Source organism: Oryctolagus cuniculus, chromosome 2 (genome assembly GCF_051225735.1).
Source record: "Oryctolagus cuniculus isolate XC-2025 breed Fujian yellow rabbit chromosome 2, ASM5122573v1, whole genome shotgun sequence".
NCBI classification, from domain to species: Eukaryota; Metazoa; Chordata; class Mammalia; order Lagomorpha; family Leporidae; genus Oryctolagus; species Oryctolagus cuniculus.
The window spans coordinates 153,185,837-153,210,178 of NC_142868.1; the positions used below are offsets into that span (position 1 = coordinate 153,185,837).

General features: G+C 46.0%; 1 protein-coding gene across 12 annotated transcripts in view; it reads right to left on the bottom strand.

The window, feature by feature from the left end:
* Positions 1-24,342, bottom strand: part of SPTBN1 (spectrin beta, non-erythrocytic 1) — a 213,265-nt gene that overhangs the window by 37,833 nt on the left and 151,090 nt on the right. For all 12 annotated transcript variants that reach the window (XR_016230361.1, XM_051838931.3, XM_089327644.1 and 9 more), the window contains 14 exons: positions 19,846-20,019; positions 16,373-16,464; positions 14,700-14,780; positions 14,226-14,341; positions 10,852-10,964; positions 9,917-10,104; positions 8,821-8,938; positions 7,688-7,846; positions 6,774-7,076; positions 4,835-4,988; positions 3,335-4,205; positions 3,102-3,239; positions 1,507-2,263; positions 519-721 (listed from right to left, as the gene is read on the bottom strand). Coding sequence is in view for 11 of the 12 variants with exons in the window: in XM_051838931.3 (XP_051694891.2) it covers positions 519-721; positions 1,507-2,263; positions 3,102-3,239; positions 3,335-4,205; positions 4,835-4,988; positions 6,774-7,076; positions 7,688-7,846; positions 8,821-8,938; positions 9,917-10,104; positions 10,852-10,964; positions 14,226-14,341; positions 14,700-14,780; positions 16,373-16,464; positions 19,846-20,019 (3,467 nt within the window). In the remaining variant the exon portion in view is untranslated. The remainder of the gene's footprint in view (positions 1-518; positions 722-1,506; positions 2,264-3,101; positions 3,240-3,334; positions 4,206-4,834; positions 4,989-6,773; positions 7,077-7,687; positions 7,847-8,820; positions 8,939-9,916; positions 10,105-10,851; positions 10,965-14,225; positions 14,342-14,699; positions 14,781-16,372; positions 16,465-19,845; positions 20,020-24,342) is intronic.

Sequence of the window (24,342 nt, forward strand, 5' to 3'; positions counted from 1 at the left end):
ATTTATTTATATATAATAAATGGAAATTTTAAAAAAAGAATATGCAATCCTGGAGATGTCCTGGCAGAAGAGGAAAACAGCCTTTCTCTAATGAAAAAGATTCCACTACAGCACTATGACAACTTTGTAATAAAGGCTCTACCAGGTGCTTGGGACACACAAACCTCACTCTCCCTTTCTCCTGTCAGGTGAATGTGGCCTTGGCTCTCAGGATCCCTACAAGTGACATATGCTGTCAACTCTTGATCAGCGTGGCTTACGCCTAATTGCACTACAAGGATGGAGTTGGCATCTCTTCTTGGTTTCCAATTCTTTTGTGAATTCTTGTATGTGTCTAATAGGAAACACAGTCTTGGGCAGTCATGTCCTGCTCACTAATTTTGTGTGTGGGTAGATCAATTTTGCTAGGTGTCTGCGCTGAGATGTCTACCTACATTTCTGTGGACTTCAGACATATAACTCGGAAGTCGCAGAGTCTCAGGGTACCACAGCCCCTTAAGTGCCTCAGAAAACCATACCTGTCGTCGATAGAGTCCACCTTCTCCTGGATGCGATCGGAGTTGATGTTCCCATCGCTCACCAGCCTCCGGCCAGTTTCCACAACAGCATTGATCTTCTCCTCATTGGCATCCATGGTAGTCATGAAGTCCTCTTGTTTTTTAATAGCTGCTTCAGCTCCTTCCAAGGTGGTAGGCATTTCAGTATGAGCCAAAACATATTCCTTATTTTAAAAAGGAGGGTGGAAAATTGTATCAGGACGATGCACTAGTGAAAGTACCCTTGTCCTCTGTTGCACATTTCCATACAATGTACTTTGCAATGCTTGCTGCCTTACACACTTACATGGAATGGTCTCTTCAATCAGATAAGATAAATAGTTGGGAGGACAAAAAACCCCAATGGGACTAAGGGACTACATTTCCTAAGTGGTTAAATGCTCTACATCTTTTTTCCCCCAAGTGAGAGAGGAAATTAACCACAGCTTTGTGAATCAGCCTTTGTGGTCAAGAAGGCAAAAGCAACACACCCTTCACACTCTCCTTCAAGAAAGTAACAGCCCTGTCGCTGGCCACCATCCTCAGCTGAGCTTCTTTCTCTAAGCTCTACCTGTGTCTCCGGGTCAAGTCCCTGACCCTCTAGAGTAAGGATGACTGAGCTGTTTGGTCAAAACAAAGCACACATCTTCGGTGTACCCTTTTAAATGGGTCTGCAACTCAATCATGAGGACACATTATGAACACAAGAGTGCCTCACTAGTAATCAAAAAGGAACTCTACGTTGCAAGGCAAGACAGTTCCCCAAGAAATCTTTAATTCCTGCCTCCAATGCTGGGATGAGTTTCAATGCCTTAGGAGTCAGTTCAAAAAACAAACAAAAGACCAAAAAACTCTCTAAATTATCCAGCTAACTTCACACAGGTGTGGTTTAAACACCTGCCCTGGCCACCATGTTCCAAAAGACAGCCCAGGCCTGCTCCCACAGGAAGGAGGCAGAGGTGATGGCTACCTGGTTGTTAAGAAAGGCCTCGGCTTGCTTCGTGTCCCTGAGGAACTGCTGGTAGGCGTGTGACTGGGAGAGGAGGTTCTGCCTGTTTTCCCACATTTTGTGGAGCTCGTTCCATCCGGTGTCCAAGGCCTGCAGCCGCTGCCGCAGAAACATGTACTGGGCGTCTGTCTGTCCCTGGGTGACCATCTCGCCCATGTCCCTCATCTTCTGGTAGTCCTCCTCGTAGTTGTCGATCTCGTTTTTGATGTTCTCATGCTGGGTGAGAAGCTTCTCGGCCTCAGTCAGGGTGTTGGGCATGTCTTCCGAGGCGATGGCTGTCTGGGTCCTGGAGAGCCAGGACTGGAAGTCGTCCAGGTCCCGCAGGAACTGCTGCAGCTTGCTGGCCTCTCCCAGGGAGGCCTCTCGGTTTTTCAGGGTGGTCTTCATCTCCTCCCACACGTCGCTGATCTCGGCCAGCCGAGACAGGATGGCCTGGGCCTGGTCGGGGTGCTCGGACTCCAGCTTCTCCGCCTCCTTCTGCAGGTCGCTCAGCTTTGCCTCGATGGCCACCAAGTCTCTCTCCATGCCCGTCAGCTTACGCTGCAGGGCCATGACGCCGGCCAGGTCGTTGCCCAGGTCCTGGGTAGACTCGATGACTTTGGTCTTTTCCCGAATCCAGGATTTGGTTTCGTTGCACTCAAGGTGGTAGTTCTGTATGCTCAGGGCAGACAGCAGAGCATCCTTCTTCCTGTCGACCAGCTCTCTGAACTGACTCCACCTGTGAGCGCGGGCAGGCAGCAGAGAGAGCAGGGTGAAAAACAGAGACTGAATCCACATCTGGATAATGCAATGAACAGTGACGGGCAAAGCTGCATATTCTCCCTCCATCTCTGTTCTGGATTACTTGCTTTTTGGAAGATCACTTTATTTGGTATGTGAGTGGCACATATTACAGAAACGGCTCAGGGATGCAATATAATCTGAAAAGAGCCTGACAGAAAGACTAACACGTTAAAGAGCTCTCGCATGAGCAGTAACCACTTTTCTGTCCCTCATGGAGTTAAATACCTTTTGTCTGCCATACACATGTTTTCCTTATCCTGGATCTCCTCCTAAGAAACATTTCCCAGACCTAAGGTCAGGGCTAACCTTTAGAACTAAGGCTGGGCAGCTGCCACAACCTGTTTGTTTAACAGAAAGATAAGACTGGGACAAAGGTCTGCCCCCGGCAGTCAGGACTTTCATCAGCAAATTTGGTCTCAAACATGCCAGAATCCTATTCTAGAAATCATTTTACAAGGAACAGCATCAGGGCCACCTTGCTGCCTGTTACCATGCTAGACATAAGCAACCCCAAGGGCCTATGCTTGAGGTAGAAAGGCACACTTGCTGGGTGGACTTGGTTTGTCCTTCTGCCCTTACAATGCCACCCTGAAAGATCCTGCTAGCACAATGAGGACATGTCGAAAGGCAGATGCCAATGCCATGACATCAGTGCTATTAGGCCAGTGACCCCACGCAGGAAGTCCCTGTCAGCAAGGCTTAGGGAATGACCTCACCTCCCCACCCCCAGCCCAGCACACGGGAAGCTGGCACGCTACTGGCCTCCTGCCTACCTTGTGTTGAGTTTGTCCTGCTGGGCTTTGATCTCCTTCTCACTCGGGTGGCCGCTGTGCATCAGCTGGCGTGCAATCTGATTCACCACTGCCACCCGGGAAGCCTGGTTGTTCATTTCTGGTTCTAGGCTCTCAAATCTGAAAAGCAATTCAACAGGGTATTACTTGGTGGCCACTGGTGGTCACAGCAGGCAGGCCAGAGCACCCAGCCCCCAGCCACGGCCCTCCCTCACCTGTGCTGGATGACCTCCAGGTCTTCCAGCTTCTCTGGGATCTGCATGTTGTTGAGCCACTGCTCCTTCTCGTCAATCCACAGCTCACAGGCATCGGCCTCGCTGAACATCTTGTACAGGGCCAGGGTGTCCTGGAGCGCCTGCTTCCTCAGCCGCGTCAGCTCCGCCACCTCCTTGTAGCGCTCCTCGATGCCAGCCAGCCTGCCCCGCACGTCTGGGGACTCCGCGTGCTCCTGGGGGAGGGCGCTGGCCTGCTCGTGCAGCGAGTCAATGGTGGGCCTGTAGTTGGCGATCTCCTCCGCCACGTCTTTGTGTTTCTTGACCAGAGACTGGGTGGAGTACTCGTCGTGGCCCACGTCGCTGCTGGAGACAATCTTGAGAATGTCCAGCATCCAGGCGTCGATGTCGTCAGCATCCGCCTGGAACTGATGCAGCAGTGAGGCCTCTTCCAGGCGCTTCTTCCGAATGGCCGAGAGCTGCTCCAGGTTGGCCCACTGCTCCCGGATGTAAACGATCCTCTCGCGGATCTTCTCCGATCCAAAGTGCTCCTCCGCGATCATGCCTTCACCTTCTTTGATGGCCTGCTCAAAGTGGCCGCTGCGGCCACTCATCTCATCCTCAAATGCTCGGTGCTTACTGAGAAGGCGCATGACGCTGGTCAGGTCCTTCCCGTAATCGTCAGAGGACAGGATCTTCTCCTTCTCTCGTATCCAGCCTTCCTCTTCTGCCATCTCCCAGAAGAACTTCCAGAGGCGACGGGACTCTTCCAGACGGGCCCGGCGCTCGGCCGCCAACTGGCAAAGCTCTTGATAGCAGAACTCCATGTGGGCCACGCGGTCTCGGATCACCTGGGGGTCGCAGGGCTTGTAACCTAACACCAAGGAAGGAATATTTGATGGAGCATGGCATGGGTTCCTGCTCATCAGCAGGCAGCGGGCTAGATCTCAGGTTCTTACTGGATTATCAGTTCAGTTTGAAGTGTGGGGCCAGGTGAGGGGCAAGAGAACACCTTCGAGGGAGGGGCAATTTTTTTTTTTTTACCCAACTGCAGTATGATTACTTTTGTTCTAAGAAAGCACATGAATCATGAGAAAAGGCAGCTACCTTTAATTGCTTCTTAAAAAAATGTAAGAAGTAAGACCAAACCCTCCTGCACATCTTCTAAAGAGAGTTATGTGTGAACAGATGTGAAAGCCATGAGTTGCTGGAGCAGCCAAGGTGGGTCGCTGGACCGTGTCTCTTCTGAGTCTGGCCTGGTAGTTTCACAGCCAATGGCAAGACACTCAAAACCAGCAGCACAAACACTTGAGCAGTATTAAAGTGTTCAGAAGGCCTCTCCACTGAACCTTGTGCCCCTATGTCATGGCAGCAGACAAACCTACTAGGAACCTATAATAGGGTAGTGTGTTCAGAACCCCACTGCCGCACACAACTTACACTCTTCTACAAGGCAGGATATCTGGTAACCAGGAGGTGATCCTTAGAGTGGTTCACCCTTACCTTCTCCATCTGTTGCAAACTTTTGGGCAGAGGCGTTCACCCCTCTCACACGCTCAGCCTGGATGCCAATGTCTGCCTCAACCAGGGCGTGCTTCTGTAACAGGTCTTCTACGCCAAGCAAGTGCTTGCCATAGTCTTGAGATAATAATAGCACCTGTGCACAAGAAGTGACAGAAAGGACATTTGTGAATGTATCTCTGGCTTCAGTGCCACATCATCTTTGGAAAAGCAGAGATGCAGCATCCAAGCTGCACGTTCCCTCCATCCTGCCATTGACTTGCTACCTTTGGAGATGATGATGGCAAACGAAACAGAACAAAAATGAAAGAAATCTGAAAGCCAGCATCAGGAGAGACAAGAAGCTAAGGATCACCTGCCAGGGAATAAGAAGTCAAGTCAACACTAAAAAGTACAGTATAGGAAGAAAAGGAGGGGAACTACAAGAAAGATTTCAAAATGTGAACTGAGACATCTAGACCTGCACAGGAACAACTATTCAAGATGGTAAGACAGAAAGGTGACAGACCTGTTCAATTTTAACCTTTAAACACATCTCTTAGAAGTTACATCCCTGAAGTGAATGCTGTTCCTGTTAGGAGCTTTTTGGCTCGCCTCTACGATACTGAACAATCACTGGAAGAGGAATCTAGGTGAACAGCTTTCGGCCACATCTTAGAATAAATAAGGAGAGCAGAGTCAGGTGGCTTTCACGCTTAGTAGACCAAACTTTTTAGATTTAAGTCTGAACACACATTTTTTCCCATCAATCAGCTGAATTTGGTTGGGTGCCTTATTCTACACCCTCTCCAGATGGAATTTTGACTTCACTTATACAAGTCTTACCCCACCTGCATAATAATATGCACCATGATTTGTAAAATGGCAGGCACCTCTGTGCTACATTTTATGAGCAGTTCTATTTTAAGAGGTCAAGACAGAACATAACCAAGAACATTATAAATCTGGGACAATAGGAGGGGAAACTGATGCTATCAGGTGACCTTGCTGCTCTGCCAGGAAAAATTCAAGAGGTAAGCAGCAGATGAAGACTTACATCCTGAGAAGGAAATCTCTTGCATAAGGTCAGGCTTGGGAACACAGAGTGCTGAGATAAAGGAGGCTTCACAGAGCTGCTGAAAGCTGCCCTGTTCTGTTCTCTGTGCAAGGCTCAATGTCTCCCAGCTAGAGAAGTGCCTGACGTGGGTAAGCATTCCACGGCCTCCAGCAGAAGACACACACATACAGCACACAGCATGGCAGGTCTCTTTCTTAGACGGGGGAAAGCTTGGAACTGTATGCTCGGAGCTGTCAGCAACGGCAATGAAGACACAAACCAGCCATTGTCATCTAGTCTCATCCCATGATCTATACACATACTACTCCACTCAGTCCTCACAACAACTGCGTTAGGTATGTGGTAAGTACACTCTCCACTTAAGAAGGGGCTCAAACAGATCAGGCAACCGGGACACTCATGATTACAACTCTGGCTGTCTGGTTCCTAGCATGTGTTCTGTCCACACTGCCTTACACTTTCCCACCTGCCCATGCCACCTCCCAAGACCCCAACCCACAGCAGTAGCATTCACACACAGGAGGGACAAGGAGACGGAAAGCTACTTCAACTATGAATGACTAAAAACAAAAAGAATCATAGTCTGGTTCATTTCCTACAACGGAATATATCTAAGTTAGATCTAAACCACAGTGGAAGACCCGTAGCTACTGAACTGGTCTCTGTCACCACTTATTCACACTCCATGTCTCATTTAACTTGTGAACTAAAAATATTCCCTTGGGCAGTGTAGCCCCTCTCTGGCTCTGACAGAGCAGACAGTTAGAAAAGGGGTACAATTGTGTAGGAAGTCAGTGGGAGGGTCCTACGAGAGGGGCCTTGTTGTAACAGCTCTGGCCTTCTTTCCTTTTGGTCAAGTGTTACCTTCATTTCATCCATCCAGTCCATAATGTAGAGCATTTCCTGGAATATTTTCTGCAGCCCCAGGTTCATCTCGAGGCGCTGCCTCCGGGCCCTGAGCAGTTCCAGCAGGTATTCCCAGAGCCGGATGACATTGTCCTTCCTGGCTGTGATGCGCTTGATGTCGTGGTAGTTCTCTGCCTCCAGCTCTCTGGCCACAGCCACCACGGCCTGCACACGCTCCTCGTATGCGGCAATGTCTGTCTCGATGGCCTCGTGCTTTTTCGTTGCAGCCTCAACTGCAGGCAGATCAAATCCAAAGTTGTCCTATAGAGAAACAGCACGAAAAAAACAAAAAACCCACAAGATTTTAAAAAGCCATCCAACAGAAGTGAAAGAAACAGAACAGAGCCAGGTCAGACTCCCAGGCCCCATACCCCACTGGTCTCTACCTTCCCTGGGATCCTTAACATTCTGTGCTTGAACTCTGGTGCCCTCCCAAAAGCAAACCAGCAACTTCCCATTTTTCCAGAGGGACCCGGCTCCCATCTAGTTTCTGACTTCAGAGACTGGAGCAGGTGACAGGTTATGGTGAAGTCACACAAAAAAAGAGGTCACTTGTGTTGATCTCATGATAGTCTTAACTGCTCTGAAGAGTTGGTTGGTCAAAGACTAAGGAGAAATGGGAGCAGTTCACACACAATCACTGTCTCTAAATAAACTGTGCTTCGAAATCTATGAAATGTTAGATAAATGGAAGAGAAAGTATATTAGAAGCTATAAACATCCTCTTCCAGGAAGTAGGCAAGATGACTTGACAGCTACTCCTGAATGCCTAGTGCTGATGAGCAGCTGTCCTGTGAACCTGTGCCCCTCAGCTAGTTTCTGCTCCTGGGCCACCCCAGGAATGGACTCATGAGTAACGTGGAGGGCAGGACCTGGGACACCAGCCGCTGGTTTTCGCTCAGCCAAGTCTCCCTCATAGCTGCCTTGCGATCAAATCTGCGGGCGAGCTGTTCCAGTTTCTCCTGTCTGATGAGCTCGTTCCGCAGGGCCAGTTCTCTCTCGTGTTCTGCTTTTTCCAGTCTTTCCCAGGCCTACGGAAATGGGGAGAAAAAAGGGTTTCCGGCAACGTTCAAGGAGCCCTTGCGGCCATAGCTGACAGCTAGTGTTTCTCAAAAAGAACCAAGAACTTGAAAGGAAAATCCTGTTCCCACCCTCAATGACTTGAGAAAAAAACCAAAATTCTCTTAATGTGGCCTCATGGGAACATGCTCCCTTATCTAAATCTAAAGATCCTGTGTTGTACTAGAAAAACAAAGCACTGCAGATATACAGCAACATAATGAAATTACAAACCTCTCACTTTGAAAGGAATTAATGATCTTTTAAAAGTTGTGATTATATAAAAACAAAGCAGCTTTTCTAAAATAAATGTTATTACTCCCCCATTAACTCCACCCTGAGCCATTTGTCTTTAGTTTATCTACCTGAGTATTTCTTACAAACTCCTGACCACTTTTCCACATTATATTTATTCCTACGAAATATATCTAACTTCATATTAAAAAAAATCCAAAGATTCCACTCAAAAGAATTTAAGTGCACAACAGAACACAGAGTTCTGGATTTTTCAAATTTCGAGCTGGAAATTATGTCCCTGATGAAATCCTATAACTGCAGATATGCTAGGCATGATAAAGGCAACTGTTCCACACCCTAAGCCCCACAACCTCTGGAGATTCCAAATATGTGAAGTATGGTCTCAAGTTGTTCTTGCCTGTGGTTTAAAGATGTGTGAGTTGACTGTCTTACATAGATGAGGAATAAACAGGAAAGAGGTCCAAGTAACAAGGCAAATAGTCTAAGACAGGAAAACCTACCACTGCCCTGAAGAAACTCCAATGGCTGGACTGCTCTAAGTATTAGCTTGACCATCTGCCATTCAGTGATTCAGCTGAAAGGCACACACCATCCCAGTCTCCTGTCTTTTTAGCAGTCAAGACCAAGATGGTACCTGAAGCCTGGGAGAAGGTCAGGGACAGTATGGGATGGGATGTGTCTACTTTACCTTGTTGATATCAGAGATGAGCTTCCCCTCCCGGGGCATGTAGACCTTCTGGTTGTTGGCCCTCATCTTGCTCTGAATTGTGAAAAGCAGCACTTCCAGGTTCCCCTTCTCGGTAAATCTAAGCACAGAAAAAAACAGCCACGCATGGATTATTTACTGTATTTTATTTCTTCAAGGAGAAAAACTGATTTGCCACTGGAAGAAAAAACATTTCGTACAGCCACACAATTTTAAAAGCCATTCATCTTGGGTCTGATTTGTGTGAAATTCATGTTAAGATAGCAGAGGGCTAGTTACTGGGTTCCAAGACCTTGAATGTTTCTGTGGTTGGTTGTTGCTGCTGAGATTTACATTTGAGGGTTTCAAGGGTCCACAGCACTCTCCTATTAATCACCTCATTCAAGATTTAAACTGTAAGTCCTGGATGAAGGACTTCATTCAGAAAGCATGGCTGAATGCATTCAACATAGATTATTTGGACTATCTACTTAGTTTATTTTTCCATGGGTTTCAGAGACATTACCAAGGAGGCTGCAACCGAGTGGGGGAGTGGGGGTTTTCAAAAAAACAATGATTTTGGACTAAGAGAGAAGATAAACAAACCTTATTCAACCATTTCAAGGGCGAGGCAAAACTGGACTTGAACTGACATCCAACTATGGTCTTTATCTAACACGGCTAATATTTACAGATTCGGCTACACATCCTTAGGGGCCTCATTACAGGTTGCTGCCTTAGGTCCACCTATGGATTTATACAACACATTTAATCTGCTAATTCTCTATGATCCAAAAAACAAGGAATTCTGAAGCAAACACTGGAAACACAGGTTTTGGTAACATGTTGGGGACGTGTATCATTTCTTAGTATTCTCATGCACACTTTACGTCACCGGCTCATTTAAACTGGAAAGGACTCAGAAAGGGCACAGCTTGTAACATCTCAGTAAAACAGAATCAAATGAAAGGGAGTGTAGGCCGCTGGTGAGAGGAATTCCATGAAGGGATGAGGTCAGAGGAGCTGGAAAATGGGGTCTGCTGGCTGCAAGGAACTCGCTTCCCTTATCAATGGTCATGCATTACTATTTGTGTCTTACTTGGGTGGTTTCTCCACAGTGCGGTAAGTGTTGAATGCCTGAAGCTGTTGTTGAACCCCGACTAGCGAATTGGCAAATTTGCGGTTGTTCAGAATAATGATGGTTTGTTCAATCCACTCCAGGAGGTCAGAGGCAAGTGATTCATACTTTTCAATCATTTTTTCTGTTTCAATAGCATTGTCAAGCACCTGTAAATAATCATTAGAAAAACTGAAAAGCAGGATCATATCCCCATGTAAGGAAAACATGACAGCAACCTTACATGAGCACATGCACACTAATGACAAGCTTGGAAACAGGTCCACACTACTTCAGCACAGCATTTTAACTCAAGGAACCATTTGTTATTAGGCACCCAGACTGTGGCTAACACTTGTGAATAATGACAGCTTAACTCAACTATAACTGGTTCGGTAACCTCCCAAACTCCAGGCAGAGATTCTGAATGACTTCTTGTAGCCTAATCTCCACCGACTGCTACAGAAACAAAAAGGACTCTCGTTTGGTCCTGTTCCCATGGATCTTCCATTCTACCACTCGGAGACTACAATACCATCTGGGTGGAGGTATGTGGCATGTGAGCATCAGCTAAGTGAGAAGTAAAAACAATACAACTGAGCAGTCTTTCTAACTGCCCAGGACACTGGCCAACTCAACCTAAGATTTTTAATACACAGTTTTCTGGGAAGTTGAGGAGAGGGGGAGCTTCCGGGTCTGAGATTCTTCTCCAACACTTAAATATTTCAGCCACCCCTCCTTCCTCCCATTGCTGTTGGGATGAAGACATTCCTACCTAATACCACGACTTGGAGAGCCCACTGCAAGCTGGTGTCTCTGCTGCGGCACGTTGTACATGCTCAGGGGAACCAGGTGCTCAGTGGAAGCACAGTAAGACGTGAACCTAATGAAGTCTCACAGAACTGGTGTGAGCTCACCTTTCCGATTCGTTTTCCTTCAACAGCCAAGGCCTTCATCTTAGAGAAGTAGTGGTAGTAAGTCACCACGTAGGTGATGATGGACTTCTCATCAGGGTGGTCCACACTGATATCTGTAACCCAGAGAAGACGCTGTTGAGAGGACCACTCACTCACAGGGCCACCATTCAGGCAGCAGGAACAACTCAGAACTATCTACCACACTGAACAGTCCAGCATCTTCATATTTTTAAAACAGAGTTTGGCCAGCACTGCATTGATTGCAAGGATAATGAGGAGGAAGTCATCTCAGTCATCCATTTAACACACGAATATTCATAAAATGCCTTCTCCAGACATGGTATGTTCCTTACTGGCTTCCCTCTACGCCAAAATGGGCTTGTGTTCTTGAGTTCTCATTTCTACCTACGGCACCAGAATCTCCCCTGATCACACAGTCTTGGGACATCTTTATCTCCTTGTTAGTCATGTTCAGTCAGTCATAGAATCCTTACTGTCATGCATGGTTCTGACCGGCCCAGTCACTGACACAACCAGACCTGAAACAACGGCTCTCTCCCTTAGTTTTCCTACTGCCCACTTCAATCGGTGCACCTAGACTGATCTTCCAGAAGCATAGCTGGGAAGACACTTCCTCCAGCTCAAAACTGTCATTCAATCTGAAGTATCAAGTGTAAGCCCTCTAGTCCTCTAGAATCTGGCTACAATTTCCCCTCTTTTTTCCCTATCTGTCCATTCCTCAGTATTCATCACGCCAAGTATTACTCCAGATAGTTCTAATTCCATAGCCTGCAACTTCTCGGCACTACATACTTTTTTTTGATAGGTAGAGTTATAGACAGTGAGAGAGACAGAGAGAAAGGTCTTCCTTCCGTTGGTTCACTCCCCAAATGGTCACTACGGTGGGCACTGCGCCGATCCAAAGCCAGAATCCAGGTGCTTCTTCCTGGTCTCCCATGTGGGTGCAGGAGCCCAAACGCCTGGGCCATCCTCCACTGCCTTCCCGGGCCACAGCAGAGAGCTGGCCTGGAAGAGGAGCAACTGGGACAGAATCCAGCGCCCATATGGGATGCCGGTGCCGCAGGCAGAGGATTAACCAAGTGAGCCACAGCGCCGGCCCCGGCACTACACACTTGTATCTGAACCAAACCTGACTATTCATTATTCCCCATACACACCCCACAATTTCCAATACACTTCTTTTACTCACAATTTCCCTTGGCCGAAAACGGCCTTCTCTACCTCACTGACTTCTTAGTATCTTTTGTGGTCTAGGTCAAAATTCCCCACTCTGATATAGCTGTTATTGGTCCCTATAGCTGGAATTACCACCTCCCACCTGCGTTCCCTTAGACTTTGTTTAAATGGACTCACAGCCTACTTTCTGCCAGAAACTCTAATTACTTATATTTATGCATGTTTTATTTGCCTTATAAGACTTAGTTCCTGAGACTAAGAATCTTGTCTTAGCAACACCCTGTGCCACTTCGCTTTCCAAATTCCTGGTGTGTTGTCTTGCACAAAGTTGAGTAGTCAACAAAGAGAGGGAGCAAGTGAATGAAAATGGTAGTCTGGGGTAATGGTAAAACTGAGTGAGGCAGTCAACCTGGGATACACTGGGAAGAGAAGATCCATGATAGCTTTTAACTCATGTATCAAAGGCTCTTTCTTAATGAACATTCATATACACACCTTCATTTCTACCCCAACAGCCCTGTGTAAGGCAAGACTGCTTCTCTTATTTTAAACCTGAGAACACTGGGGCACAGGACTGGGATGCTCCCTGCCTGGGGTCAGCAGGCAGCCAATGACAGCTCAGCCAGAACCACAGCTACTGTTGCCACACCATGCTCCTCCTATGTATGTTCAATCCCATCAAACTATGCCCAATGGACAGAATGGCAATCAGAAAAAACTGCCAATCCTGTATGCAAATCAACACAAAATGTTGTCATAACTGGAAACAAAGGCAGGCAAAACCTTTCTTTTTTAACTTATCTGCAGACAACTTGAGGCACTGGACAACTAACAATAGCTACGGATAACTAACAATCAAGTGATATCAGCCTCCTTTTTTAGCTCCATGTCTTGTGATCCAGGAGTCATCAATCCCCTATTCATACTGGGCAGTCATTAAAAAGATTAATAAAATGAGCAAGTTATTAAAAAATGTTGTCACTGTGACAGGAGAAAAATAAAGGTTCTTTATCAAAGCACAAAGAGCTAGGTCTAAGGAAAAATTTTTCCCAGAGAGAGGTAGGGGTTAAGCTGGAGATTTACTGCAACTCAAGACATTTTAGTTTTATGTTTATAATGAAAAGAATCATTTAATGGGTTAGCACAAAGATAATTTTATCACAGCCTTTTCTGTAGTGAATATATCAGCCAATCTGATGCACTGGAAAACAGCGAGAAGTCTGCTTGGCTGCCTCATGACCTCAATCTGCCCTTGAGGAGTTAAACTTCCTGTACTATATTTGTAAGAACTTTAAACTTCCACTCACATACTACAGTTTTTTTCTTTCCCTGTTACTTGCTCACAGCTGGGAGGATCTATAAACTTGCAGCACTACAAACAAATTTTCTGTATTTTAAATGCTTCTCAAAATTAGAAAAAGTTCTTATGAGAAATCTTGCTAAATGGAAGCCTACAATTAGGATTTTAAGCAACAAACCTAGGGGACTGCCCCTTGAAAGTCAGCTCCCTGTCTGTCCACCTGATATCAGGCTCTGGGGTCCTGGTGTGGGGATCCACGGTAGAAGCGAGATGGGTTCCACACAGAAAATGGGACACTCAGACATAAGCAGAGACTATTGACTGCTGGCCCTTCTGCCACCCATACGTCTCTCTTTTCTGCAGGCACCTTTCACTGGCAAATAGCACAGTCTTCTAATAAGGCCTCTGTCTCAGGCTCTGCTCATTCCAAGGCATTTGGATCCTCACCTTTGGATGAACGCCAGTCAACAGCATCTGTTGAGGGCTCATACCAACCTATTTTGAACACCAATGTCAAGAACTGTCAATGACTCTCAACTATCTGCTAAACAACCTTTAAAGTTGTAGTCGGTGGGCCCGATCCACCTTTCCAGTGGTACCCTCTTCTGTTTCGTCCCATTCCCACTGAGTCCTCCTCAGTCCCTGAGGGTGCCTTCCTCTTTACTGGTTCTGTGCCTCTGATCACGCAAGTTCCTCTGCCTAGAATGTCTGCTCCTTCAGACTGGATTTAAACCATATTTATCTTTTTTCCCAATGTCACCCTTTCCACAAATCCTCAAGTAATTCCCCTAACCAAAATTAAGTCCCTGTTCCTTTGATAAAAGCAGATAAAACAACACTGATGTGAAAGTGCTACATTTTATCCCCTAGTCCTTACCTTCAGGGTCCAACAATTTAGTGAGGCCGAGGTGCTGCTCTGCCAGGTTAAACGCATTCTGCAGATTGTAGTGTGCATTGGATTTCTTTAGTTTGTCAAAATCTATCAGGTCGGGCCTGGGCAGAACACAATAAAAATCATGGCTTGGAAACAAATCATGTAACCAGTGACACATTATTACTCCAAAGATGTTAACCTAACCATTTAGTTGAGTAAAACTCTATGAGACTATGCAGTCAGCAGACAATGAAGTCTGATCCTTAAATAAACACTTCAAAGGTTATTAAAAGAACAGAAGATAATGCACAAACTTGTTTACTTCTTTGAGGGAATTTCCATATTCTCCCTGTTATAGGGAATGCTGGAATTCCCACCATCTAAGGCAGTGAATATAAACATCAAAAGCCACCCAGATGTCCTACAGAATGGCAACACTCTGCCTCACTACTGTCAGCGTGATGCCACCCAACCTACCGGTGTTTGTGTATCAGTGCGTTGAAGGCCATGCCGTCCCTCCAGCTAGTGGTGAAATTATGAATGTTGACATTGGGGTACCTGCCAAGGACAAAGCACAAGAGAAAAGCAACAAAATTATTAAATAAAGGCTTCTACTTTTGCTAAATGTGGTGTTAAAAAAAAGTTTGCAAGCATTGTGAAATCCAAGATAGTGAATAGTGAACATCAGCAAGGAGAAAGCATCCCCTCAATTTCAACTTGCTATGAAATACAAATACAATGTACATCCATGTGGTTTTTCTCACTTATTCAATCTCACAAAAGATATGAACTGCGCCCTGCATTTAAAACGCTAGTCTTAGGAAGCGGCCACGACCTAGGCCCATCAGAGGTCTCTGCTTCCACTGGCTTCCTACTCCACTCATCAGGACATTAGCACCTGCTGTCACCAAGATCTGAATTGACCTGGTTGTGTGACAATCAGCTTTCTTTTTTCCTATCTTTTAGTTGGATGAACTTTTGAAGAACAAGTATCTGTGTGAAAAAAAATGCCATTTGAAAACCACCTCGCAATGAACTGGCTATTCTACACCATCCTGAAAATTAAAAACTTAGTGCCTGAATTGATTCATACCTTACTGACCTTACTTGATCTCCTAATTGGGTCATAAGGTACAGTTTCCTCACTTCATGTTCATTACACTTACATCTTCATTTTCAAAGTAGTTTTGACAGTAACTCTCTAATCCGATATAAAACTAGTTCTCATCAAGTATCTCTGGCCCTAAACAAATCTGAGAACTTACAGGTTTCACATCAGCTGAGCCCTGACAATTTTCGTGAGCAATAGAAAAGATGCAGTTCTATAAAAATATCTTCATTAAAATTTCAGTGAAAGAACATTAAGGGGTCTCTAAAGGTACATGGAAATTTCTATTATAAAAAAACAAAATAAACAACTTTTAATTCTATTTTTCATGAACTTTTTGAAGTACCCTCAGAAAAGGAAAATGGAGACGGATAATGTCCAAAGATTATTCATTTAAGTTTACTGTGTAAAGCTCCCCAAAATGGCAGAAATGAAAGGGAGGAAAAAACTCATAACTGCATTGTTAATGTCATAGATGTGATTCTTGAAAATGCTTTCTGGATTTTAAAATTCAAAATACAAGGCTCTTTGAGATTTCTTCAGCTCGTTGTGATTTATTTTTATTTATTTGCCTGCAGTGGCTGGGGCTAGACCAGGCTAAAGCCTGGAGCCTATAATCAGGGTTTCCCATATTGGTGGCAAGGACCCCACTATTTGAGCCATCACCTGCTGCCTCCAGGCTAAGCATCAGCAGGAAGCTGGAACTGGAAGCACAGCCAGGACTCAGTCCTAGGCATTCTGATATGGGATGCAGACATCCCAAGTGCTATCTTAATTAGTGCACCAAATATCTGCCTTTATAGGGTTTCCTTAAAAAGAGAAAGGAACTGATTTTAGAGACATGACAGATTCAAAATATAAATCAGAACTCCTTCTACTCTGAGAACTAGCTGACATGTCAGCCTATCGACTGCTTACGAAGTAACAAGACTTCTCAATGCAACCAGTGGAAAAGATACCTGTCAACACCTTCTAAGTGACGAACCACAGTGGAACTCAGCCCTGGAAGCAGCAGCCACGATACCCTTGAGTTCACACTCACCCAGCTGTCTTCATCTGGCACCACAACAGCAATGCATCCTTGGCAGATTTCTTCTCTTTGTTGTCTTCAGTTTCCACACTGATATCCTGGATCTAAGATTTACAAATAAATAGTAGATATATAAATGGGTCAGCTGCCTATCAAGAGCCACTGAAGAAGACAGGGCTACACAAATATAAACAGTTAATTTTCAATCAAAGCCCTGCCCTGCAGACTACCTGCACTAGGTGTCAATGAAAACTGTTTCCTGAAGTTAGGGCTCACCTCAGAAACATCAGCCACAACTTGGTTTTCTACTGTGCACAGACATGAGGCTACAGGGAAGGTGGGCTACCTGCCTGGCTTTCCAGCACCTGGGGGAGGTCACTTCTGGCCCTGAGAGAGACCACAGTGGTTCACACAGCAGACACCTGCAGCCTCACCAGGCCCCAGAGAAATATTAAGTTCAAATTTTCAAAACCAAACATTGTTTTTATCGGGGTGCAACTTCAATGGTGAGAACACTGTGTGTACCATTTCCTGAAAGTGGACCCAAACTCCCAGAGAAAAAGTACACTTGAATGCTACGCTCCCATGGTCTGCGTTTGTGAGTCCCCCAGGGGCAGCGTGTCTTTATGCATTATACAACATACCTGGGCTCCTGGCACCAATGTCAGGCCCGGCCTGGGTGTGAACAGAGGTTCTACCACCTATTGTATGTCCCTGGTTGAGATCCTCAGCCTTCCCATCTGAGGAATAGCAACAGCTACCAGCGGCTACCTCACAGTACTGTTGTGTACTTAAATGTGACAATGAACATGAAGTGCTGAGCTTCATAAATGACATGGTGCTCAGCAATGGTATTTCTTGGATGAGCAGCCAGATACCAGTTATGTGACTTTAGAATTTAGTACTCTGAATATCTTTTTGTCTTTAATTTCCTTTCTTATAAACAATATAGGATACAGGCTGGGAATGAATGGTGTTGGCCCAGGTCATCTGTCACTTCCCAGCACTAACCACTCCAATCCCAAGCTTCTCTGCTCTGGCCCCATGATATCTCTGTCCACTCAATCTACAAAAACTTCCCATATTCTTTTTGAAAAAGAGCAGAGGGACAAACTACCAAATTATAATATTAAAAGCTAGAAGCTTTCAACTAGGAAGCAAAATAACTATACTCTTAATGTGGTAAGAATAGGATGTCTGAATTTGCATAAGCTCCAAACTCAATTATAATCATTAGCTCATGTGCAAAAAATGGATATAGAATGACTAATCCTCATGCAAGGAAAAGCAGGCTAGAACTGTGCCAGTTTTCCTACACTTCTGTGGCAATACGGGTATCCCTTTCTAAAGCATTCTGAAAGAAGAATTCAACTGTTTAGACCAGGCAGACTCCAAGACTGCCAGTTCCTTTCGCCACAATTCATGCTAAATAACCAGCAAGTAAAAACCTATGAGTCACCATCAAGTATTTAATGGGTATCTACTATGCATATGCAGGACAGGTCATATCCTGGGAGCTATGGGGAGAACACGACATGAACGAATACACACACACACACAACTTAAGAATTATATTCAGGAGCTGGGAAGAAGAGACCTCTGTAGACACATAGAAAAATTTCACCAAGGAGACAGAACATGTGCTGGGCGCCGGCTGACACAGAATCAACACGTATTTGTGGAACAGGTGACGATTTAATAAAGCTGCTGGAGGAAGCAGAGTCATGTAAGACACCAACACTGCAGGCCATGCAGTAACACCAGCAGCCCATGCTTCTTGCCTCAAAGGAAAGGGAGAAAGTACGCATCAGCATTTATAGGTTGAAGTATAGAAAAAGGAAAGCTGGCAGGAAGCTAATTAGTCAATGACTCAACCCAATTCACGCTGAGAATCCTGAAAAAGGTGCTGTGTGTGCCAGCTCCCCTGACATGAGCACTGACCCACTGACAAGCCATGAGCAGGATACCCTTCCATGCTCTGACCACTACAGGCCAGAGGCGACAGAAATACAATATTTTACTCTGCAAAACTGGAATGGAGCTCTAGGAATGTCCTGCTCATTTCAGCTCCATTAGAACACATACTGAGAGCAGTTAATTACTGAATTTAATGGCAATGCCTCTGTTGCCACTCAGGAACTAGATGACAGAAACCTGCCTTAGAGTTCTGGGGGGGTGGAGTGGAGGAGGAGAATATGCCCCTTGATTGTTGTAACTACCTCCCGTGACAATGCCACTTCCCACAGTGGCTCCCTCCTCAAGCCTACTAATTAGAATCGCTGGAGCTGTCCCGGGAACCTGAATTACTAAGCAGCTTTTCTGCAGCATTGGGCATGCGACATCAGCTGGTTTGGAAGCCAGCCACTCGGGGGCATCTCTTTCTGCTAACTCCAGCTAACTCCACTGTAGCCTTCCTCCCAGCCACGCCTGAGGGCACTAAAACTCAAGTCTGATCCCAGGGGAAGTGAGAGGGGGAAGGCTGATTTCAGAGTTTCAGCAGAAAACAAAGACGGCTATAAATTTGATTTTCCATTTTCCTTTTGTCGTGTGAGATTTTTATTTACCCAGAAAAATCAGCAAGATCTTTATCAAAAGGGCAGCAGAGGACGGAGGGGCAGAGGGATCAGTCACCAAGGAGACAGCACTGTTAGCGTATCTGTTTGCAGTCACCTGACACTACGTGCCCACATTTCAAATGGTAACTGAAAAGCGGGAGCTTCCCGAGTGTGTGCCTGCAGGCAGAGCCAGTCACCGGGTGGGAGGTGTAGCCCAGTTCTGAAACACCGAGATCACACTTGTGGGGTCAGAAACACCCAGTGAAGCCTTGACTGGCTGTGGACTCCTGGGCAAGGCTCCAAACTTCCCTTGGGTTCTCGGGTTTCCTCATAAAGCAGAACTGGACATAATGACCTTGAGGACACCTTCTGGCTCAAAATATTTGTGTACCTACAGCCTTTCCACCAGCCAGGTACTGCAAAACCATCCTCAGCTCAAACAAACATAAGACATTTGTGCTTTCTCCCTGAAGACGATTCTTCACATTCAACGGAGAAAGTGAAGGTGAGAAGGGAGCCCACACACGTACCAAAGCCCTAAGTGGCTTCTCTTAAACATATTCTGTAACACATGGCACAGCTTGGTGAGGTTCAGTCTCATGTTAGTGAGCCAGCCTCAGCCACAGGCTTGTCTCTTTGCTCTTGAAAGCTGAGCGGCCCAGACCACACATCTCAAGGTGTCAGCGCAGTCGTGCGCAGCCTGGAAGCACACACAGCGCCAGTGGGTCACATCTGACAGGAGGACCACAGCTTCCAGGGATGAGTGACTGCAGAAGAATGTAGCAGCACCCACAGGCCTACAGGACAGCAAGGGACACAGGGCTCTGCACACTTGACCGAGATGAGGCCTTCCTGGGCCCTCTGGAAGGAGGCCAACTGTATGGGGATGCTCACACCAGGGGGCCGACCACCCTGGGCCAAGTGCCTCACCTGGAAGCGCAGGATGATGGTCCAGATGAGGCCGAGTGTCAGCCGGTGGTTCCCATCCACAATGTCGTGGGACCCCATGTTCTCAAGATGGACTCTCTGCTCCTTCAGGAACTGAAGGGCCTTGTCTACGTTCTCCAGACAGTGGATGCGCATTCGCCCCTTCGTGGGTTTAGGCTAGAGAGGGGGAGAGCAGAGGTGGAAACAGATCATCAAACAAGGCAGAGGCAGGCCCACATTATAGGCAGAGCCACGCACGCCGGTTCACGCAGCCCTCCCACCTTAACCAACACTGTGAACCCCATGTGCACTCATTTGGCCCAAGAACCGCATTTATCTAACAGTCTTAGGAAAGTTTATAAGGAGATGGTAACAGATTTCTTCTCGGATAGATTTGCTTAATTGTGGAAGCTACACAATTTACAAATTGGCATAGAACTATACATTCAGAAAAAGGAGAACACAGTTTTAAGAGGGTTTTTCAATGCTATGTCGCTGTCCACACTCTCTTTTTTTTTTTGCAGATGCATGGCAAAATGTCTGGAGCATTTTCTGATGACTTTAAATTTAATCATAGGTTTGTTCCTTGCTCTGGGATCTTTGCTAAGGTTTGGCTCAAAATGAAAACAAGGGACACATCACTAAAGCTGAATTTCCAAGTGGTGGTTTTGTGAGGTGTGTGGCTGAAGAGTCAAATCAAAGCCTGAGACTTGCCAAAAGAAAGAAAAAGGGGAAAATATGGAGTTGTCTCATTTGAACAGCCCAGCCCACACATTCCTTCCTTTGTATCACAATCTAAAAGGAGTCCTCAGAAGGACAATTTTATGTGTATATGCTACATATATATCTACCACATCTCTACTGTGCCCACTATAAATATGCACTGCATACATCTATAGTGAATACATTTATATCTGCGCACTAAACAACCTGTGTGTATGCCAATTACGCATATATGTACAAGACTTTCAACAGGTCTGTTATCTACTGTGCCATGCCCAAGCTCATGCCCTCCCCTGCCTGGCTCCATCCTTCCCACCCTGCCCTCTACTTCCTATTCCTCCCCTCTAGCAGAGGCTACCCTTGGGCTCACGTCACCACCTCTCATAGACTGCTAAGGAAGCGCACACCTGGTGCGACAGGAGGAGGCCTGAGGCTGGCTCATCCGGCAAAAGCATCCCAGCTCCCACACCAGCCCCACCTTCCAAGTCTCAGGTCAAGGCACGTCTTTCCATCCTGGAGACATTTCCAACCACTCAGTTCTCATGGGACTTCCTTTCCTTGCAACACTACACTCTTACGGCTCTGATCACAGAGCCCAGGAATGAATCATCATCTCATCATGCTGCTGTTGTTTCCTGTATTGCTCTTATCACTTCCAGCACGTCTGGGTGGGGGCTCTCTGAGGTCAGGGATGATGCTCTTTATGGACTTCTGCGTATTCTCCGCAGTCTCTGGTTCAGTTTCAAGCACAGAGAATGTGCATAGCAAATTGAACACCCAGGCTTGATCCATGCTGTAAACTTGTTGAATGGGAGAAAGCCAGCCAGGTGTGTGGCCCCTGAGCACACCCAGCCAAGGGAGGCAGTCAATCCTATGTTAATACTTGCTTTTCTCTCTGTAGTTAAGATCCTCAGTTATTTGCTAGATGGGAAACATCCAAAAGGAAGATTATCTGGGTAACAAGTGGCCATTCTAAGTATGCTCAGTTTTAGATTTTTTTTTTACTTTCTTCTACAGAAAAGATCAAGCAATAATTGAAGAATATGTTGTGACACTGATGAAATAAGATTATAAGCAGAGGCCTCACTACAGTGGTAAATTCTATTTTCAAATAAGAGCAACAGAAAAAGAAACGTCTCTAAAAATGTAAAGTTCTTCATTTTATTATGGGTGCTTTCTAACCTTAAAGATGGAGGTGGGCAGGAGACTGCTCTTTATAAACTTCAGAACTAATTTAATCCAAGTATGTGGGAAATGCTAGGATTTGTTATCTGTGTTACGCCAGGTGACAACACTACATCAAAACCAGGCAATCATGGCCAATACTGTGGTGTAGTGGGTAAAGCTGACGACTGTACTGCTGCCATCCCATATGGGCACTGGGTTGAGTTCTGGCTGCTCCACTTCCAATCCAGTTCCCTGTTAATGCACCTGGAAAAATGTTGGAGGATGGCCCAAGTTCTTGGGCCCCTGTACCCATGTGGGACACCTGGAGGAAGCTCCTGGCTCCTGGCTCTGGATCGGCCTAGCTATGGCCTGTACGGTCATTTGGGGCATGAACCAGATGAAAGATCTCTCTCTCTCTCCCCCCCCCTCCATCCGCCCCCTCACACCATGTGTGTCTCTGCCTCTCTTTAACTCTGCCTTTCAAATAAATAAATAGATCTTCAAAACAAACAAACAAACAAACAAACCACCAGGCAATCCAATGAGGCAGGAAGAGGTCAGACAAAACAGAAAAAAAAAAAAAAGTGCACTCCATCTAAACTCCTGTGACTTGATTCTGTAGATGCTGTCAGGCTGACACAGGTGAACCTCTCAAAGGCACACCCATCATCATCTGGGGCCAGACACCTTAGGCCGCATCTTCAGGCTCTTCTCCACAGAGACAAAGGTGTGTGCGGGACCAGGAAAGAGGCTGCACAACTTGGCGGTCTGCTTCTCCTGGGGGCTCTTTCATTTTTTCTAACAATCTCTCAGATCAGCTATCATTCCTCATTGCTGAAAAAGTGACTATCGGCAACAGCCCTTCATTCTTCTCATATCCAGGTGGCTTCTGGACTGCGTGAGACTTCTGGTTAGAACCTGCCTCTGAGCTGAGGGTAAGGATGGTGGTACAGGGATAGGTCTGTCTGCTGTTCAGAGGACTTTTCCTTTCCTCTTGTGTCAACGTCTGTGCACCTGCCTAGTGGGTGTGCCACCTACATTTAGGGGCTATTTCCACCGTGAAGAAAACATCTTCCCGCAGGGGTAGGTAGGCAGAGGGTGGGTGGAGCTCTGCTTTCCTTCCTCTAACGTTTTATACACATGCTTAAAATTTCCCTGCTGTTCTTCACATCTTCTAAAACATCAAACACACACAGACAAACCAGAGCTACAAAATGTGCTTTTGTTGGGCAATTTTGTTACAGAGAATAATGATTCTAATGGCCAAGTTCCAGTGGTAACTTCCCCCACTTGCTAGCAAATTGGTGCTTCACTTCTCAAGTTTATCTATAAAGTGGGGATAAATACTGCAGTTATCTCACAGGGCTGCTCTACATGAAATGGGAAACAATCGTGATGTTCTCGCACCCATGTGTCTCTACCAGCAAAGGGGCCCTTCAAGCAGTTTCTTCCTCTACTCCCTAAAACAAAGAGAGGGACTCTCTCCTTTCCCTGTGCCACTTGGGCTTCAAGCTGTTTAAAATCACATGCTTCCATGTAGACAATGCATGTGAGGGTGGAGAACTCTGCCAATAAGTGCCAGAAACGTTGATATACATCAACTGAGAGGCAAGTTAAAACCAGAAGAGAAGAGGCCCAAACACTCGTATAATGACAATATTCTCACTGCACCACTAAATCAAACCCTGGGCTATGGAGAAAAGAAAGCACAGGAAAATGTGGCTGATGGTGTCCTGAGGGAGGGGGGACATGGTGAGATGGGAAGAGGATGTGAAAATGCCCAAACAGTGGCCCTCGTGACTTCTCACATTTTAAGAACTATAAACTTCAAAACTTATTAGGAAACAAGTCTGGAAAACATGATTTACAGAGAGATATTAAGTAAATATTATTATTACTGCTATGCAACTAGTAATTCACGAGGAAAACTACTGCATGGCAGAAGTTGCTGGGAGATCTGTTTTATCATTGTCCTACCTCTCTATTTTCCAACCACTTTCCTTAATTGCATTTTTTTTAAAAAAAGATTTTACTTATTTATTTGAAAGAGTTACACAGAGACGGAAGGAGAGGCAGAGAGGTAGGGAAGTCTTCCATCCACTGGTTCACTCTTCAACTGGCCGCACAGCTGGAGCTGCACCGAGCCAAAGCCAGGAGCCAGGAGCTTCTTCCAGGTCTCCCAGGTGGGTACAAGGGCCCAAGGACTTGGGCCACCTTCTGCTGCTTTCCCGGGCCATAACAGAGGGCTGGATGGGAAGTGGAAGAGCTGGGGCCAGCGCTGTGGCGCAGTAGGTCAATCCTCCACCTGCGGCTCCAGCATCCCATATAGGCACTGGTTCATATCCCGGCTGCTCCTCTTCCCATCCAGCTCTCTGCTATGGCCTGGGAAAGCAGTAGAAAATGGCCCAAGTGCTTGGGTCCCTGCACCCGTGTGGGAGACTTGGAAGAAGCTTCTGGCTCCTGGCTTCGCATTGGCACAGCTCTGGCCACTGCGGCCATTTGGGGAGTAAACCAACAGAAGGAAGACCTTTCTGTCTCTCTCACTGTCTGTAACTTTACCTCTCAAATAAATAAATAAAATCTTAAAAAAAAAAAAAAAAAGAAAGGAAG